The sequence below is a fragment of the Nomascus leucogenys genome, chromosome 9, assembly GCF_006542625.1.
Source record: "Nomascus leucogenys isolate Asia chromosome 9, Asia_NLE_v1, whole genome shotgun sequence".
Lineage (NCBI taxonomy): Eukaryota > Metazoa > Chordata > Mammalia > Primates > Hylobatidae > Nomascus > Nomascus leucogenys.
In genome coordinates this window covers 51186850-51205838 of record NC_044389.1, presented here as the reverse complement: position 1 = coordinate 51205838, position 18989 = coordinate 51186850, and the positions used below count along the sequence as shown (strand labels likewise).

The window sequence follows — 18989 nt, the reverse complement described above, 5'->3', positions numbered from 1 at the left end:
TAGTTTTCTTCTGATAATCAAGATAAGAAAACTAGGAATATATAAATATATATATATTTATATATAAATTTATATTTTTAAATTTATGTTTATACATTTATATAAAAAGGGGATAAAAGGGGACAAAATCCCAGAAAAAAGTAATAGATTTGAATATATGAAGCAAAATATTGTGTAACAAAGTAGAACATTTGTGATTAAAAGGAAAATAATGGCAACAAGAAAAAGGTATTTGCTTTGGCCAGATTATGAGGAAGGGCCTGAGTTTGAACTTTAGGGGGAGCCAAGGATTTGAAGCAGAAAAATGACATAAGACTTTCCAGCAGGAGCTCCGGGTGACTTTAATGTTCCTCCTTTGTTAAGAACAGCCACCTTATACTTTGTGTTAAGTGAAAGTCTTCTTGTTACTTTGTATTGAAGTTACTACTGTACTTTGTCGCCCTTCATGGAGGTCAGGGACCATTTGCACCCTAGGCAACTACTGCAGTGCATAGCTCCAGGATGTGTCTAGCAAATGTTATGGGAATGAAATGGATACATACTAAGAAGGTGAATTCTGCTGGACTTGTGACTTGCTAGATCTAGAGGATATGGGAGGATTGTAGAGCGTTTCCTATATTCTGGTATTCAGTCATTCATTTATTCCTTCATTCAATTTTTATTGGGCCACCTACTCTATGCCAGATGGTATGCTGAGCTTGTAAGAAGAATAAAAGAACTCTTGCTCTTGAGTTTAGAGGGAAAGACAGATGAGCTGGGACTTTGAATGCAGTGTGCTGAATGTGTGAGAACCATTCCTAGAATTGTGAGGGGTCACAGGACTGCCTGACCCAGCCTCTGCAGGTGGGTAGATTGAGAGGACTACCCCTTTGCTCTTAGTCTTAAAGGTTGAATAAGTTAGCCAGGGGAGTTGGGGGAACGGAGAGGAGGGGACAGGAAAGGGACTAGAGGAAGATAGGCAGAGACACAAAGACTAATACCGTGCTGGGTGTATGTTCGGTGGTGGTGCAGAGTGAAGCCACAGGTAAGTAGGTGTTTCTGGACCTTAATTTTTATTCATCCAGCAGTCTTTATTGATTCATTTATTTCTGAGAAACTTGTTTTGCAGTTAGAAAGATATAAGACTGAAGAGGGAAGAAAGGCACTAGAACAGAGAGAACCTTATGTGATAAGCCAAACGCTTTGGATTTTATCTTTTGGCTCTAGGGAGCCATTGAAGGATTTTAAGCCAGCATGGGATTGCGTTTGAAGTGGATCCCTTCAGTGGCTGCTTGCAGGGTGGGTCAGGGGGAGAAGACTCTGGAGATCATGAGGAGACTGCTGTAGTTGTCAAGAATAAAGCCTTGAAAGAGCATGGTGCAGGAGAGGTGCAATTAAGAAATAATTAGAAGGTGAAATTGGTAGTACACTTGATAATTGATTGGGTGTGAGAGAAAGGAGGAATACAGGATGACTCCCGGGTTTCTATTTCTGGGTGTGCCACCAGCTAGGACAGCATACAGGAGGATAAGCAGGTCTGATATGGAGAGACACTGGGCTCCGTTTTAGTGAGGCAGTGTTTGAAAATGTGAAATGCAGGAGGAGTAGGTTTGAAGCAGAAGATGAGTGTAGTTATGGCAGTTAAACAGGAGGTGGAGCAGCTAGTGATAAAGAGGCAAGTAGTTCAAAAGTAAGGAGAAAGTGTAATCTAGAAAGACATTTGGGTAGGACCCGACACCTTGAATATGGTTGAAATTTCCTAGGAATAAAGTATATAGCAGTCACTAGAAGAGGTTTAAGGATGAATCTTTGCACATCAAATTTAACCATCTGGGAGAAGCAGAAGAACCCATAAAGAAGCCAAAAGAGGAGAGGAAGGAGGAAAGCCAGATGAGAGAGGGTGCTTCAAGAAGCCATGGGAAGAGACAGTTTTGTGAAGAAAGAACTGCTTCAGATTTTCAGACCTCATACAATGGTCAGATAAAACAAAGACTGAATTTGTCTGTTAGATTTGACATTTAGGAGACCTTGGCAAAAAGAATTTCAGTGGAGAGCTAGGAGAAGAAGAAACCAAATTCCAATGGTTACAAAGTGAAGGGGAGATAAATTTGAGATGGAATGTGTGGACGCTTCAGGAACAATCAGAGCTAATGCTAGAACGGAAAAGGGGGCCTTACTGACTTTATCAAGAACAGAGTGATAACTTGATTTTTTTCTATGTAAAAGAAACATTTATGTTTTTTCATATTTAATTTTATAGAGACTATTATGTGGTTCTTTGCTATGTTTCCAAAAGTTATTTTATGTATTGAAATTATTACCCAAGTAAGAGTAGAACATTAAGCTGTTTTAAAGAGCAGGAATTGAATTCAGCCTTAACTTTAGACAAATGCTATATACCATATTCCAACGATTGAAGGACATGGTGATAAGTTGATTTAAATGATTGTACAAAGTAGAGTCCTTTAAAGATACTGAAATTCCAGAATACTTTTCAACTTAGACTTGATTTTTTTTTTCCAAAAGGAGTTAATGGCCTTTAAGTCTTACTTGTTGACAGTATACTACTACTACAGTGGTAATAGTATAGTGTGCATGGTCAGATTTAATTTACATGAGACTGTATTTCACAGGAACTGATGATGTTGTAGGCCCTGAAGGCATGGAGAAATTTTGTGAAGACATTGGTGTTGAACCAGAAAACGTGAGTCTAACTTACTGAGTTGGGTGAATCAGTTGGTTATTTTTCATACTTAAATCTTTGTTCTTTAGTAAATAAATAATTAAAAAGTAGTGGTATGTTAGTTTTTATGAAGCAATCTAAGAAATAAGTTCTAATTCTAGTTTGACTTATAAGCAGATTTTCCATTCTTGTAAGTGATATGGTGTAACTACAGTTATTTTTTCTCTCATTTAATTTCTTGTATGTAAAAGGTACAGTAAGCCAGATGCTTACAAAATGGTGTGGGCACATGTGCCTACAATGACAGATCAACTGGAGGCCACATTGTACGCTGTGTACCTTTGTGCCCCTCAGTAGTTGTTTCAGCCTAATGTAGAGTCAGTCTAGGACTTATAATTATTCATCATGATTTTGAGTAGATTGTAATCATCAAAAATTTTTCACAGATCTTTTACTTCCAATTGAATTCAGCTTAGAAAGTGATTGCTTTTGTTTTTTTTTTTTTGAGACGGAGTCTCTCACTGTCGCCAGGCTGGAGTGCAGTGGTATGATGTCGGCTCATTGCAACCTCCGCCTCCCGGGTTGAAGCGATTTCCCCTGCCTCAGCCTCCTGAGTAGCTGGGACTACAGGTGTGCACCACCATGCTTGGCTAATGTTTTTTGTATTTTAGTAGAGACGAGATTTCACCATGTTGGCCAGGATGTCTCTGTCTTCTGACCTTGTGATCCGCCCAGCTCAGCCTCCCTAAGTGCTGGGATTACAGGTGTGAGCCACAGCACCCGGCCATGATTGCTTTTTATAATGTAAAAGCCCTAGGTATTTATTTTTAATTAGAGTGATTTTTATAGGCTTAATTATTTTTGCCTAATTCTTAGCATGTTGTTGAATATTTTTTCTGTTCCCACATCACCTCTCTTATACTAAAATGAAAAACTATGCTTATACACATGCCCTGCCTCATTAACTATGCAGTTTGATATTACATTAGCTCCAGTTTAACAAATATATCCAAGATCCTAAATGAATTTATGATCTGGAAGAAATCTCAAGAGATCATTCCCTTCATTCAGGCTGTTTGCAAGACATCTGGTGCCCAGGAATGTATGTCATGCTTTTACAGAAGCTAGCAAAATTCACATTTTTTTCTTTAAACTTTTTATTTTACCCTTACCATTTCTGTGCTTCTCTCATCTATCTCAGCCCCCAGCAATGATTTAAATTTTCTAAAGAGCCTTTGGAATGTCTTTCACTTATTACATAGATTTATATCTTGTTTTTTTATTTTTTTAAATGTATTCCAGTTCAGGTATTTCAATAAATTACCCAACTTGGCATGAAGGTTTGGGGACACCTGGGTCAAAAGTATTTTGCCATAGACTGGGCCATAGGCACAAGAAAAGACCATTACATTGAATTTAAGAAGGAAGTTTTCTATGAGAGCTGGGCCAAGCTTGGCAGAGTGTTTTCTAAACAGTGTAGTCAGAGGGCTGAGAGTGAGTTGGGCTTGAGAGGGGCTCTGGAGGTTCCACATGGGGTACCGTAGTTAAGTGTATGACAAAGGAGTGGCAGCAGGGCCTGGGCTTGAAGTTAGAGGCTGAGAAGATTAGGAGACAAAGGGCTTGCTGATACGTGAGGGATGAGCTGAGCATTTAGTCTCAGAGGCAGAAAAGCCTGTCCAGGATGGGAGAGCACTGACATTGATTCTAACTGAAGAAGAAAGGGAGGCACAGCTCTTCAAGTTTCCTCACCCCCAAATACCAGTACTCAATAAAAGATAATTATTGTCATTCTTTTTTGGCAGTTATGAGTCCTTTAGAACTCTATTTCTGGCCTGGCATGGTGGCTCACGCCTGTGATCCAAGCACTTTGGGAGGCCGAGGCAGGCGGATCACCTGAGGTCAGGAGTTCAAGACCAGCCTGGCCAATAAGGCGAAACCCCGTCTCTACTAAAAATACAAATGTTAGCCGGGTGTGGCTACTTAGGAGGTTGAGGCAGGAGAATCGCTTGAACCCAGGAGGTGGAGGTTGCAGTGAGCAGAGCTGAGATCATGCCACTGCACTCCAGCCTGGGCGACAGCAGGACTCCGTCTCCAAAAAAAAAAAACTCCATTTCTGTAGGAATAGAAATAGCCTTAAAATTTAGAATCCTATTAAAGACTAAAAGACCATATTATCCAAGTATGTAGGCCGGGCGTGGTGGCTCATGCCTGTAATCCCAGTAGTTTGAGAGGCCGAGGTGGGTGGGTGGATCATATGAGGTCAGGAGTTCAGACCAGCCTGGACAACATGGTGAAACCTCATCTTTAATAAAATACCAAAATTAACCAGGCGTGGTGATGTGCGCCAGTAATCCCAGCTACTCAGGAGGCTGAGGCACAAGAATCGCTTGAGCCCAGGAGGTGGAGGTTGTAGTGAGCCGAGATCGCACCACTGTACTTCATCCTGGGCAACAGAGTGAGACTCTGTCTCAAAAAAGAAAAAAAAAAAAAGAGAATATTATCCAAATATTTATACTGTATGTACTTCAATTCCAAGCTGTCACCAATAGAAGTTGTATCATTTTATATCACTAAGAAAGAAAAAATGTTGCTAAATGAACTCTGACATGCTATATCAATTGTGGATGCATTCCCGTTTCAGAGACATTAACATTTGTAAAACAAGTGGTGAAATATGGTGTTTTCAAGCCTTGTCTGCATTGATGGGCAAGCACATTTAAAGTATTTAAAACCCTCACCTTGCCTGATATTTATAGCTTATGAAATTAAGCAGGCTTGTAAAATTCAAGTCTATGTTCATTTACCAGGATAACAGCAAAATTCTTTATTTAAGTACTTAGCTTTCTTGTTAGTTAACTTATGAAAGTCTCTTTTTTATGAACTTTCCCATTATGAGTTTCTGTTTTGGCTGTTTAGCCATGTTTCATTCATACTTGTGTGTGTGTGTTCTTGTACCCTCACTATTTTTTTTTAACTTAACAAGTGTTTATGTAGAATTTTTAAATCTTTTTGGTAGAGAGTAGAATAGAGATGGTTTGAGAATACCTAGTTTGCATTAGAAAATGTGAATTGGTTAGTTGTCCTAGGTAAATTGATATACAAGAGTCAGAATTCCTAGAAACCTGAGGGATGAGGAGAAAATCCACTAATGTGTGAATAATTTGAAGAACTGTAACCCCATCTTTTTGGGAAATTCTTAGTAGCCCCTTGGTCTTTTAAGTCACCACTTTCTAACCTATTTAACAATCATTGCCCTTTAAGCAGTCATTACTAATCAGTCCTAGTAATTTACCTAGTAATCTAAATTTTTTAATCTAAAAAATACCTAATGACTTTCAAAAAATTGTTATGTACTAATTTATTTGATGAAAGATCCTAAAAATTTCGTAGGTTCTCACTGATACTAATTTCCAGTGAGGAAAACCATAAAGTCAGCATCAAGAGAAAGCTTCTCTTTACTCCGCTGGATGTAAATTAGACAAAGCTAGAGATTTTTTAGCCTACAAACTAGCTTATTGGCAGACAGATTAAAAAGAAGAGCTTCTGAATCTCCTAACTACTCTTGTTCTAGAGTTTTTGGTGAACATGTTGGCTCTCGGAAGCTCAGAAATCATTAAAAATGATTTCTTGCCTCATGTTTCATGTTTTTATGTCATCCTAGTTCCTTTCACCATAGCCATCATCTGACCCAGATGGGCACAGGGATGGTGTTTTGATGGTTTTGAATGGTTCTTTCAGTAGCTGAAATGTAGTTTCTATGTAAAGAGGTCAAATTAACTGCCAATGTGGGATATCCTAGCCCTTGGAGAAACGTGTCTCTCTACCTATTGCCTCTGTTTCAACACAGAGAGAGAGCCCATTAACAGTATACCTGATCCCCAATTTAGGACTTGGGTGTTCTTTATATATGAGTGACTGTCCAGAGATAACCAGCTCTACAGAGTGGCTGGCAGAATGGTCCTAAGAAGGCCTTGTCCCTCTTCTTTACCTTTTTAGGACTGACATTCTTTTTTAGTTACTTCTCACCTCTTCTAGGATCTTTGAGGTAGATGAGAAGGAAGGCTTCCTCCTCTTGTCCTAATCACCCATGGCCTCAACCCTGTCCCTGTGTAGCATTCCAGATAGCTTAAAGCTGGGTGCACCTTTGAAATGTCATTTTGTCTTTACACCTTTAGGGATTTATTAAAACTCACCATCAGTTCTCTGTGCTATCTTTTCTCTAAAATAGCTAAGTGAAAAAGTAGTAAGCAGTGGCATAAACCAGAGTTGTCACCGTTTCTGAAACCTGTATGGTTTCAGAAGAGTCACAAAAGCACAGGTGGCACCTGGGGGCCTGCCCCTCCTTTACAAGTGATGGGACCATGCCACGGACCCTGGGCCCATTCCAGGCATAGTGCTGTCTTAAGTGGAATGTGGGGCTACTTTAAAATAATTTCCCACCAGTGTATACAGTGAATTCACAAACATTAAAGTATGTGTGCTCCAACTTCACTGCGTGACTCCTCCTGTCCACCTTGTTATGTTTTAATACACTGTTCTACACCTTGCTGTTTCACTTAATACATCTCGGAGATTATTCCATATTGGTCCAGCTAGTTCTACTTCATTCATCTTAGTGGTGTCATAGTATTCCTTTATATGGAATGTATTCAGCAAAGAAGTATTTAACCAGTCCCTTATTAATGGCCATTTGGTTGTTTTCAGTCTTTAACTGCTACAAATTGTACTGCAGTAAATACTGTTGACTATTCATCTTTGTGTCAGTTTACAGGTAGACCTATAAGATAACTTTCCATGGGTGGAATTGTCAATAACTGGTTTTACATTTGATATTGCCCTCTGGAGAGGGTGATCACCTTACACCTCCACTATCGTGCATCAGGAGAATACATGGTTCTCCAAACTCTTGTCAGCAGACTATATTGTCAACTTTTTAAGATGTTTGCCAAGCTAGAACTCATTTTTGAAGTTAACTCTGCTCATATTTCAGTGACTAAACTACTATGAACAGAAGCATTTAGCAAAACGTTAATGTATTAATGACAGATCTATTTGTTTATTCTTTTTTAATTTGTCTAATTTTTTTTAATTGTGTATTTTTTTTAACAGGTAGTTATGCTTGTCCTAGCTTGGAAATTGGATGCACAAAGCATGGGTTATTTTACTCTACAGGAGTGGTTAAAAGGAATGACTTCTCTCCAGTAAGTCCTAGGCTGCACTAGTGGGGTCCCTGCCCTTCCCAGGTGGTTGCCTCCTCCCTAGGACTTCAGGAGGTGATTGAGTGAGTGGAAGGAAGTCAGGTGGTCTGGCCAAGCTTCCCCAGTGGCCAAAGATGTAAAGACTAAGACCCATTTTGAGGACTATTCTGGGCAAATTTACAAAGTGTCTATATGTGTATGTGGAGCGAGAGAGTGTGTTGGTATTCCTGTAGAGCAGCTCTCTCCAGGAGAAATAGACCAACATTTTCTCATATGAGAAAGCCACCTATGTAACTTAAGATTTTTTAATAGCCACATGTAAAAGTAGAAACAGGTAAAATCAGCTTTAATCTATTTTATTAACCCCAAACAATCCAACATATTTTCATTCCAACATGTAATTAATGTTCTTAAGAAATCAATGAGATATTTTTATATTCTTTTTTCTCATGGTTAGTCTTCAAAATCTGGGGTGTATTTTATGGTCCATCTCCATTTGTATTAGCCACATTTCAAGTGCGCAGTAGTCACATGTGCCCAGTGGCTATTGAGTTGAACGGTGCAGTTTTAGAGGTTAAAAGTCAAAGACTTATTGGCATCTGGTTTATACTTAGTGAGAAAAAGTTGAGTAACATATAACTTGTGAGTTAAAATATCTGATATCTCTATATATTCTGATTTTAGCTTTGGGCAAAATTAAAACTTCATTACTCCAGTGATTTAAAAAATTAATAAAGATTTGGTTTGTGTAACCTGACCCAGGATAAGAAAAATCAGTGGTTTTATGTATTTGCCTTGTGTATGCAATATGTGCGTGTGTGCATGTGCCTGCGTGTTGTGTGTTTGCTCAGTTTCATTCAAGAAAACAAATTGTCATTCTGTATTAGGCCTTGAAAGATGCAGTTGAAGTGGATGACTAAATGTTTCAAATAGCATTGAAGATGAAGTGCTAATTCTTAACATAGTAATTTTAATCTAAAGTAATTGGGATGACTTTCTTTTCACTTTAGGAATAATCTTGATTTTTACTGGATTAAAATTGGAGTTGAAATGGTTTTATTTAAATAATTTTGGAATTTGTCCACTTTTAATATCACTGTCCATTTGTTATTGTTAAGAATGCTTTTGCATTGTGCTTTAATAGTTTATGAAGACTTCACTGTTCTCCCATTTGAATGCCTCATAGCTACTTTGTGAAGAAGACAGATCAGATTTTATCCTGAACATGTTACAAATGAGGAAACTGAGGCATAGGGGGATCGGTGATGTGTGAATGTGGCAGAGATGGGAAGAACACTTAAGACTTCTGATTCTTAAATCACATTCTTCTTTCTAACAATATTATCTGATGACAAATGAGTTTTAGGTAAAAGCCAAACCACCCTTTTATAAATATACTTTCCTATCAGAGTGTGTTCTAGAATTTTAGAGTTAAATTCTCTGAAATCTTTTAAAACTTGTTTGTCCTTTTGGGGGAACATCTCCTTATGATTTTAATCCTATTCACTCGTTTTTTCATTATTTTTCTCACTTTTCTTCATTGCTTCCTTTTTCTTTTCTTTCTTTTTTTTTGAAATGGAATGTCCCTGTTGCCCAGGCTGGAGTGCAGTGGCGTGCTCTCGGCTCACAGCAACCTCCGCCTCCCAGGTTCAAGTGATTCTTGTGCCCCAGCTTCCCGAGTTGCTGGGATTACAAGCAGGCACCACCACGCCCGGCTGATTTTTGTATTCTTAGTAGAGAGGGGGTTTTGCCATGTTGGCTAGGCTCGAACTCCTGACCTTAAGTGATCTGCCCGCCTCAGCCTCCCAAGGTGTTGGGATTACAGGCGTAAGCCACCGTGCCTGGCCATCATTGCTGAGTAGAGCAGCCGATGGCTGCTTTTTAAAGTGTCCTTGTGATGATGAATGCATGGGCATATCAGGATTCTATTTCAAGCCTTCAGACGAGGCACCATCAACATTTTCAGGTCCATTTTTATTTGTCTTAAGAAGGTGTGATACCCAGTTTGTATAGTACTAAGTTCTTTACAAAAGAATGTCCTTCTACAAAAGAATATTACCTGATACCAGACCTTGCCCATGTGTTTTGAGGGCCATATCTCCTGGGAAGTGAGAAGCAATTTCCTGGAAGAGGTCTGCGTCCGCGTTCTGAGTCCAGGGTACTCCTTCAGGCTGTTTGTTGGGAACCTTGCTTGCCACTTTGTATGACGCAGGTGGTGGCAGGTGGGTTCTCAGGGTGATTGCCACTTGATCTTTGCAATTCAGGGTTTAGCGACAAGCCTGATCCACTGTAAAGGCATGGAGGAACTGCTTGCTTTTTGTGGTATGAAACCCTGAAGTTGGTGTCCTCATCAATGAGGTGGAGATAATTATTCAGAATAACTTTTAAGGTTGTTTGTAGTTCAAAAATAGTCCAACTTCAAGTTTAAGAACCTCTGCCTACCCTCCCACCCCCACCTTCCAACCTTTCTAGATTAGTCATTTGTTCAGCAAATGTTTGAATGACAGTGATGTGCCAAGTGTAGTATTCCAGGCCCTAGAGAATCAAAAACCATGAGCAAGATAAAGTCCATTAAGAGGAGGGGCTTATAAACAATATTCAGACAAAAGATCCAGAAGTAATAAGGTCACTTCTCTTTATGCCAGTAAAGTAACTAAATAAGCATTGTATTTGTGAAGTATGTGCACCTAGTACACAAGAAAGCCCAGAGAGTAATCATTTATATGCTCTAAAGGCAGAAAGTAGCCTATCTTTAAACTATTTTGTCTTCTGTTTTGGATTTCTTTTCTATTTTTGCTCATTTTAATTTTATTAAACCTATCTAATGAAATATTTTGATCTCAAACTAGAATTAACAAGTATAGAACAAAATATTTTTATGTATTCATATATGTCTTAGGCCATTTAGGCAGCTATAACAGAATGTTTTAGACTGGGTGGCTTATAAACAACAGAATTTTATTTCTCTGGAGGCCCAGAAGTTCAAGACCAAGATGCCATAGATTTTGGTGTCTGGTGACAGCCTGCTTTTTGATTCATAGATGGTGCCTTCTAACTGGGTCCCTCCCATGTTGGAAGGGGCAAACAAGCACCCTTGGGTCTCTTAACTAATCTCATTCATGAAGATTATGCCCCCAGGACCTAATAATCTCACAAAGGCACCACTTTTTGATACCATCATCTTGGGGGTGAGGATTTCAACCTAAAAATTTCGGGGGGATACATTCAGGTCATTCATTATATTTGGTTAAAATGCTGTTAAAAAACAAAACAAAACAAAAAAAAGGTTACTGTATGATGGGAGTGTGGTAGAAACAGAAAGCCCATGGGCTGTGAAACCAGAGTTTTTAATCATTTCTGTCATTTCCTGGGTGTCTCTGGTAGCATCCTTAAACCAGGGTGGTGAAGTATGGCTTATGGCTTATGCCTGGGCTCTCAGAGGAATTGTGTGCTTGGCTTCCCTAGGGCCTGTGAGCCTGGAACAGGACGTGGGTGGTATGAGAGTTTGGACTTAAGCCAGCAGCTGGTAGGGAACATCTATCCTTGAACTCCAGAGATCATTCCCCTGCCAGAGAAGACACAGCTCCTGTTCTGGTCTGATGAATTAAGCTAATTGTGGTGCTTAAACTTTAAAAAAAAAAAAAAAAAGTGAGAATTGTAACTAACTGCAATAAACTGATGGTGGGCTGGAAAAATACCTTTGGGATGACTAAGTGAAGGGGCAGAGGCCTTTTCCTGGGTAATAGGGGAAAGCTACCTCTGATTTTATAACCTTCGGTGATTACTGTATTGATTTCTGTCCTTACAAATCTGTTACAGCAGCAAACTCAAAAAGAAATGATCTTACATTGTGTGCATTTTTTGTGTTGGGAAACGGTGTTCCTTAGAAGCGTGGCACTGTCACTGTGACTTCTACTCGTTTTTTTATACATGGTACACAGAAACATGTGGGAAGACTTGAGTTGAAGATGTGACTGCTTTCTGAGGTCACATTGGTGGCTTACATGTCCCAAGCCAGGCTCTAGAGTCCTCTGAAGATGTGCATGTTGAGTGGCCACTAGATGGCAACCTGTGGTTCTGGACAGGGTGACTCAGCAGCCTGTTTCACTATTAGGGGCCAGTCCAGGGGCTTTGTGTGTTCAAGACACCCTTTAAAGCAGATTAAACTCTGTATTGGCAACATGAGCTCCCAACCCCAGGTTTTTAATGGGTACCAGAGTTAGTAATATTACTTGTGTATTTTATGTTTAAAGCACAACAACTGTTCATTTCCTGCATTTCAGACAGGATCTCTGAGCATCTTTCAAACATAGGGACATCTTTTTGCCAGGATGTTGGGCTTGCTCCCAGGCATGCTGCAGAACTTCACATTTCTTCTCATAGCTCTGCCTGGAGTTTACAGCTAACTTTATTTTCTTTTAACTATGGGGTAGTTATCTAAATGAGTGCTTCCTGCTCTTGAATCTGTTAAAACAAACAACTGCTCTTCTTCTGCTTAGACAGGACTAAACTAAACTACCAGTCAAATGTATGGCTTTGGTCCTTGACCCTCTTTCCGGTGAAGAACAGGGACCTCGCCCTTATGTTTTTGTGTTACCCAGTTTCCCTCCTCTTTGACCCTCCCCGATTATTGTTAATATTATATTATTATATACACACCATTAAAAAAATCTAACCCTATAGTAGAAAATCTAACCCTATAGTGTGAATTCAGCCCTGCCTCCCAGACTTACTCCTGTTTACTGCTTTCTTGTGTATCTTTCTAGTCCCTGTGACCCCCTCATTGGGATTCTGGCACTAGATCTCTAACTGGCTCTCAATATCTCTTTTCCTTCCCACCAGTCCTTCTCCATGGAGATCAAGAGTGAGCTTGTCAAGATGCAGCCCTGATCATGGTCTTTCTCATAGTGGCAGGTGGCCTCCATTGTTCCTAGGATGTAATTTTAAAAACCCTCACTGTGGACCACAAAAGCCTTTTATGAGCCCAACCCCATGTTCCTCTCAGCATCATCGTATACCTCTTTCCCACTTCCTCTATCCACTCCAGCGACAGTGGCTGTCTTTTAAGTCTGTTGGACTTACCATACTCCCATCTGCTTCTGGGCCTTTGCATATGCTGTTCCTAATAGTCAGACAGCCTTTCCCACCTCTCCAAAATATCTAGTTCCTGCTTATCTCTCAACTCTTAGCTTATGTGCCATTCTCTTGAAGAAGTCTTTTCCGACTCTAAAATAGTCTAATTTTAATCTTTTTTATTTTCCACATTAGGAAGAAATAAAGGGCTTTCTAAATTGTTCTGTTTCATAGAAATTAAACATTTAGTCTAATTGCAGGCTTTTAGATAGTTTATCGTATCAACAAAGAGATCATAAGGACTTATTTGTAGTTAGGTGCAAAGAAGGAGTTTTCACAGGTTTGTTTTTAAAATTAGATTAGTGTGCTCCATTATGAACCATTTTAGTTCATATAGTACACAAAATATATTGATAATACTTGGTGTATGTATTATCTGTACTTAGTAGGTTAAAGATCTGTAGAGAAACAGTACATATTCGGTGTTGAAAATCTTTAATATTGCTGGTGAAAATGGTGACTCTTGATTCTCATTTTTAAGGGCTAGATATTGCAAACAGAAAATTGGTTTGTAAAAATAACCAATAAGTCTGCTTGCTTATGAAAAGTAAACTGTATCACTTACTGGTGAAAACAGGTTATTATCACCAAGGCTCCCTGGAGAAATGGCTGATTTCAAGTCTGGAATAGGGTAAGAACAGGGTGAGCTGTTCCACCTTGTGCCAGAAAGCAAGGAAATGCTCAGAGACTTGTGGGGGGACATGTCAGAAGGAAATTAGAGCCAGCTTTAGGGGGTTACTGCCCAAATGGGGAAAGTCTGTACGATCAGAAAGAGTAATGACAGTAACAGATTATAACACACTGAATTAAATGCAAAAAATCCTAAGTCCAGAAAATAAGAAGGTCATGTGTGGAGCTCTTCTTTATAGAAGAATTATAGCCAATAAATGTAGAAGGAATGATAGGATTAGAAAATCACCATCTTGGATCTTCAGATGTTACTGATTCAGGCAGGTATCACCAATGGATGCTATAACCATTGTGTCTTGTCAGGAGTATGTCCTCCTTGTGAGGTCTTTAAAAATCATTCCAACGTGGCCATAGAACTTCCACTGGAAGAGGCATAGGAGATTAAAGGATTTATTTTACTCTCAGGTCCTAGAGAGGGAAGCATGGCATTCCACAAAGGGAGCTATATGGGAGAAGCTCCCAGGGAGTGGGCCCCGCTAAGCTGGTGGGGAACTGAGAGAGAGTGAGGACCCATGGGCAAGTGCCTTCCCTGGACGTCAGATTGGTGTGTGTGGATGTCACTCAGTCATAGTCAGGGGAGGGCAAGAAGGGGACCTTGTGGCAGGGGGCAGACTTATCGCTAGTGGACCTGGTCTCCTGGGTAGGATGTTCACTGCTTATTTGTGGGGATATTGAGGCAGGAGGAAAATAGGAAGTTTAAGTGGTGTACAATACACATTGAGTGAAAGGTTGTTGGGGACTGGACATTTATAGTCTCAAGGTATCATCCTGTAGGTAGTTACTATTTCAAAGAGGAAGAATTGCCTTTAAATGGAAAATGGTGGACACCACTATAACCATAGGAATCCACCAATAATGGGACAGGGACAGACAGACATGATGAAGGACACACATCTTGTCAGAAGTGTTGGATCTAAATATAATCATAGGGAAATTATCTGACAGATGGACATTCTGCAAAAACAAGTGGTCTGGTCTCCAAAAATGACATTGTCAAGAAAGAAAGGCAGGGCACTCTTCTAGAGACTAAGGAAATATGACAGCTAAAAGCAGCGCATGATCCTTGATTGGATCCTGATTGAAAACAGCGGCTATAAAAGAAATTGGGGAATAATTGGGAAATTTGCATGTGGTTGTATATCAGCTAAGAAAGTTAACATTGATACAGTAGTAAGACTGATGATGGTGTTGAAGTGTTTAGGGATGAAGTTTCATTATATTTGCAACTTTTAAATGGTATAGAAAAATGTGTATGTATATGAGAGAGTGTGCATAAATATAAGAAAAGTTAATTGCTGGATCAAGAGGATGGTATATGAGTGGTTATTTGCTATTCTTTCAACTTTTCTGTACATTTAAAAAATTTTTTAAGTGTAGAAAAAATAGGTTATGGATGTGTTTCAACTTCAGGATTTTGTTCTTTCCTTTGGTATTGATTGTGTTTATATTACTGCCTCAATTAAAAAAATCAATAAATGAACTCAGGTCATAATTTGCCTTTATTCTGTTTTTCTAGATGTGATACAACAGAAAAACTCAGAAATACTTTGGATTACTTAAGATCATTCTTAAATGATTCTACAAACTTTAAACTTATTTACAGATATGCGTTTGACTTTGCACGGGTGAGTTCTCTGGAGCCTATCCAGATGTTTCCCTCTCTTCCCTCCCCTTTTTAAATTGCCTTTTGAGGTTAGTTTTTACATGCCACAGCAAAAAAACTTGAATAAGTTACTCCCAGGATGCTAGTTAGTATTTCTTTCTACATGTATGCTTTTGAAAACTAAGTTTGATTCTGGGCACACATTTTGTAGGTCAGCAAAAAGCTCTAGTGGCAGACATTTACTGGCTCTTGGAATTGGCTTAGAAGTGACATGGGCCTGCAGTACACACTGTCTTAAATGTCTCTTAGATAAGGTTGGAAAAGCTTTCCTTCCCACAGAACAACAAACCTTCTCCTGTTGAGTTTACTAGAATAAGCTAATAATATCTAATTCAGATTCACCCTGGGTGCTATTATTGTATTTGGAAATCATGTGAATTTTAGACCTAAGCTGATTTCTTACATTACTTAATGTAATACATTACTTAAATGTATTTTTCTAATCATCGTTTTGAAAAGCAATTACCCTATTTGTCACATAGTGAGTCAGGTCGAGGTATGTGAAAGTGGTTCCCTTGGAGTGAAATAAAAGTCTTACTTTTCAGCCTAGTCACCATACACAGTGAATTTTGAAGCACCAGTTGGCATCATACTCAATTCAAACAAAATCTATATCCTATACAATTACAGTTTATTCTGAAATGATGTTTTCTGTTAGGTCTGTTAGTTTAGTGGATTCAGGTGACTAGGCTTTCTTGTTTGATTGCACTTTTTTAAATGATATTTTTTTTAAGGCAGAGAACTTGGTGACAAATTATTCTTTTTTCCTTACCACCGTATTGATTTTTTTCACTTTTTACTCTCTTTGGCTCTGCCAGTTCAGCACCAAAGGTTTATTTGATGGTGAATTTTGATGCATCTTGCAATAACGTTCTCTGTGGTGCCCTCATTCATGCATTTTCCCATTATTACAACCTTCTAGTTAAATCACACCATGCATAGAAATTTATTGATGTTAAAAATGATGAGGTGAAATTCAGATACAGTGTTTGATAAAATGACATTTGCGTAATAATATATAAAAGTTACATGCCAGGCCAGACGCAGCGGCTCATACCTGTAACCCCAGCACTTTAGGAGGCCGAGGCAGTAAGATCACTTAAAGCCAGAAGTTTGAGACCAGCCTCGGTAACATACCCTGTCTCTATAAAAAATAAATTAAAAAATTTAAAAATTAGCCAGATATGGTGCCTATAGTTCTAGCTACTCAGGAGGCTGAGGTAAGAGGATTGCTTAAGAACAGGAGTTTGAGGTTAAAAAAAGAAAAAGGAAATTATTTGCCAGATGCTTTTTTTGCTAGATGCTTTTAGAATAGTTGACTGGTTTCTAGGATTCAATAGTTTATTTCATGAGTTTTTTTTTTTTCCTCCCGAAGTCAGCTTTTTCTTATAGTATGGGTAGAAATTCATTTAGAAACATCATACCTTCTCTACCCAAATCAGCTCTATTTTCTAACTTCCTTGATTGGGGGATCACAGTTCTTCCAGATATCCAGTGTGCTTTAGATCCAGGTTCTGCTTTACTCCTCCCTGGCTTCCGTCCCGTTCTGGGGCAGTCACCCTGGCCCATCTCATGAGTGCTCCTTTGGCCACCTTTTTCTTGGTGCCTCCACTGCAGCCTCACCGGTGAAGGCCTTGCTTCTCCTTACCAGCACTCTTCTGGTAGCCTCATGTCCACATTCTTTCACTTCTTACCCAGCACTCACATCACTAGGTGTCATTTGTCTTCTTTCAGTCCCTGGATCACTCAGCCACCTTCCTGCTCCCCACAGCCTCTAGTACCTCCCCACTGTCTTTATATCAACCCAGCACTTCCCTGTGTATACGACACAGTTGTTCCCACAGCAGCTTTGAGGGACAGCCAGGGGTGGTTTCAGTCCACTTCACAGAGTAACAAAGTGCACTTCAGCAAAGGGGAGAAATGGCCACGTTGTTCATGGTAGATCCATGACTCAAACCTAGGCCTTCTGTCTCCAAGTCTAGTGTGTGGGTTACTCCAGACCCTCACAACTAAGTCCCAAGCTTCCCCACTCAATGCCTGCATTATGATGAAATTGCACTAATGGTTGCTCACTGGCCCTGCTTCCTGGCCTCTCTGCCTTCTGCCTTTGGGAGTGCTGGGCCCTTGCCTAGAGCCCCGTTTGCACTAGCACAGTTTTATCCATCCAGGCCCTGGGTCCGAGCCACGTGCTTCTGCTTCCACACAGCCTCCTGGTCAGCCTGTCAGGGATCAGCCTGTCGGGGTGGGATTGTGCTGGTTTCAGTTACATACCCCTGGTGTCTCCTCTACTTGGCTTTGGAGTTTGAGTACAGGCCTTAATTTTTCCTGGTGGATTGAGGGACTCTGTAATTTCTTTCTTTGTACATCCTTTGTTTTAAAGGAGAGAGTCTCAATTAATATTGGTGAATTAAGCCCTTTCACATAACAATAAATAAAAACCATACTTAATCATTGCTTAATTACCAGATAGATTCAGTTTAGTTAAAAATCTGCTCTAAGATAAATTTTTTTAATGAATCCTGTTCTTTTTTGCTTTGTTTTGTTGAGCTGTATCTTCACAAATTTCGAGATGTTATATTTTCATTTTCATTCAGTTAAAAATATTTTCTAGTTCCCCTTGTGAATTCTTTTTTGGCCTATTGATTATTTAGAAGTATGTTATTTTCCAGGTATTTAGGATTTTCCAGATAATCTTTCTGTTATTGATACTCAGTTTAATTCTGTTGTGGTCAGGGAACATGCCCTGTATAATTTTAATCTATTTGATTTATGGTCCAGAATATGGTCTGCTGCAGTGAATATTTTATGCCTACTTTAGAAGAATGAATATTTTACTGTTGTCAGTGGAGTGTTCTATAAATGTCATTTAGGTCAAGTTAGCTGATAGTGTCTTTCAGGTCTTCTGTATTCTTCCTGATTTCTGTCTACTTGTTCTATCAATTACTGAGAGAGGAATGTTGAACTCTCCACCTGTTTGTCTTCTGTCACCTCTATCACTTTTTTGCTCCACATGTTTTGAAGCACTGATATTAGGTTTAGTATTGTTATATCCTCTTGATGAATTTAACGCTTGATGAATGAACCTAACTCTTGATGAATGAACGCTTTACCATTATGTAATGTCTCTCTTTATCTCTAGTAATATTCCTTATACTGCAGTCTACTTTGTCCAATACAAATGCATTCACTCCAACTTTCTTTTTATTAAAGTCTGCATGCTATATCTTTTTTAAATCTTTTACTTTTAACCTGTTTGTTTCTTTATGTTTAAAGTGGGTTTCTTATGGATAGCATGTGGTTGGATCTGACAATATGTGTTTTAACTGGGATGCTGAAACTATTACATTTAATGTAATTATTGGTATGGTCAAAATTTATATCTCCTATCTTGCTATTTTTTCTTTATGTATCCCACCTATTTTTTGTTCCTTTTTTCCTCTTTTCATGCCTTCTTTTTGGATATTTTCACTATTGCCTTATTAACTTTTTTTTCCTAGTAGTTGCCCTGGGCGTTCCAGTATACATCTTTAAATTTCACAGCCTACTTTCATATAATGTTATGCCACTTCATGTATAATGCAAGAATCTTTACAACTATGTACTTTCATTTTGCCCTCTCATACTTTATGCTGTTTTTGTCATA

The 18989-nt window shown here is 39.0% G+C and overlaps 1 protein-coding gene across 1 annotated transcript in view; it reads left to right on the top strand.

Annotated features, from left to right (window-relative positions):
• The window catches only part of DCUN1D4 (defective in cullin neddylation 1 domain containing 4), a 73295-nt gene that overhangs the window by 40537 nt on the left and 13769 nt on the right, over positions 1–18989 (top strand). Inside the window, 3 exon segments of the mRNA XM_030818947.1 lie at positions 2613–2683; positions 7772–7863; positions 15200–15308. Coding sequence (XP_030674807.1) covers positions 2613–2683; positions 7772–7863; positions 15200–15308 — 272 coding nt within the window.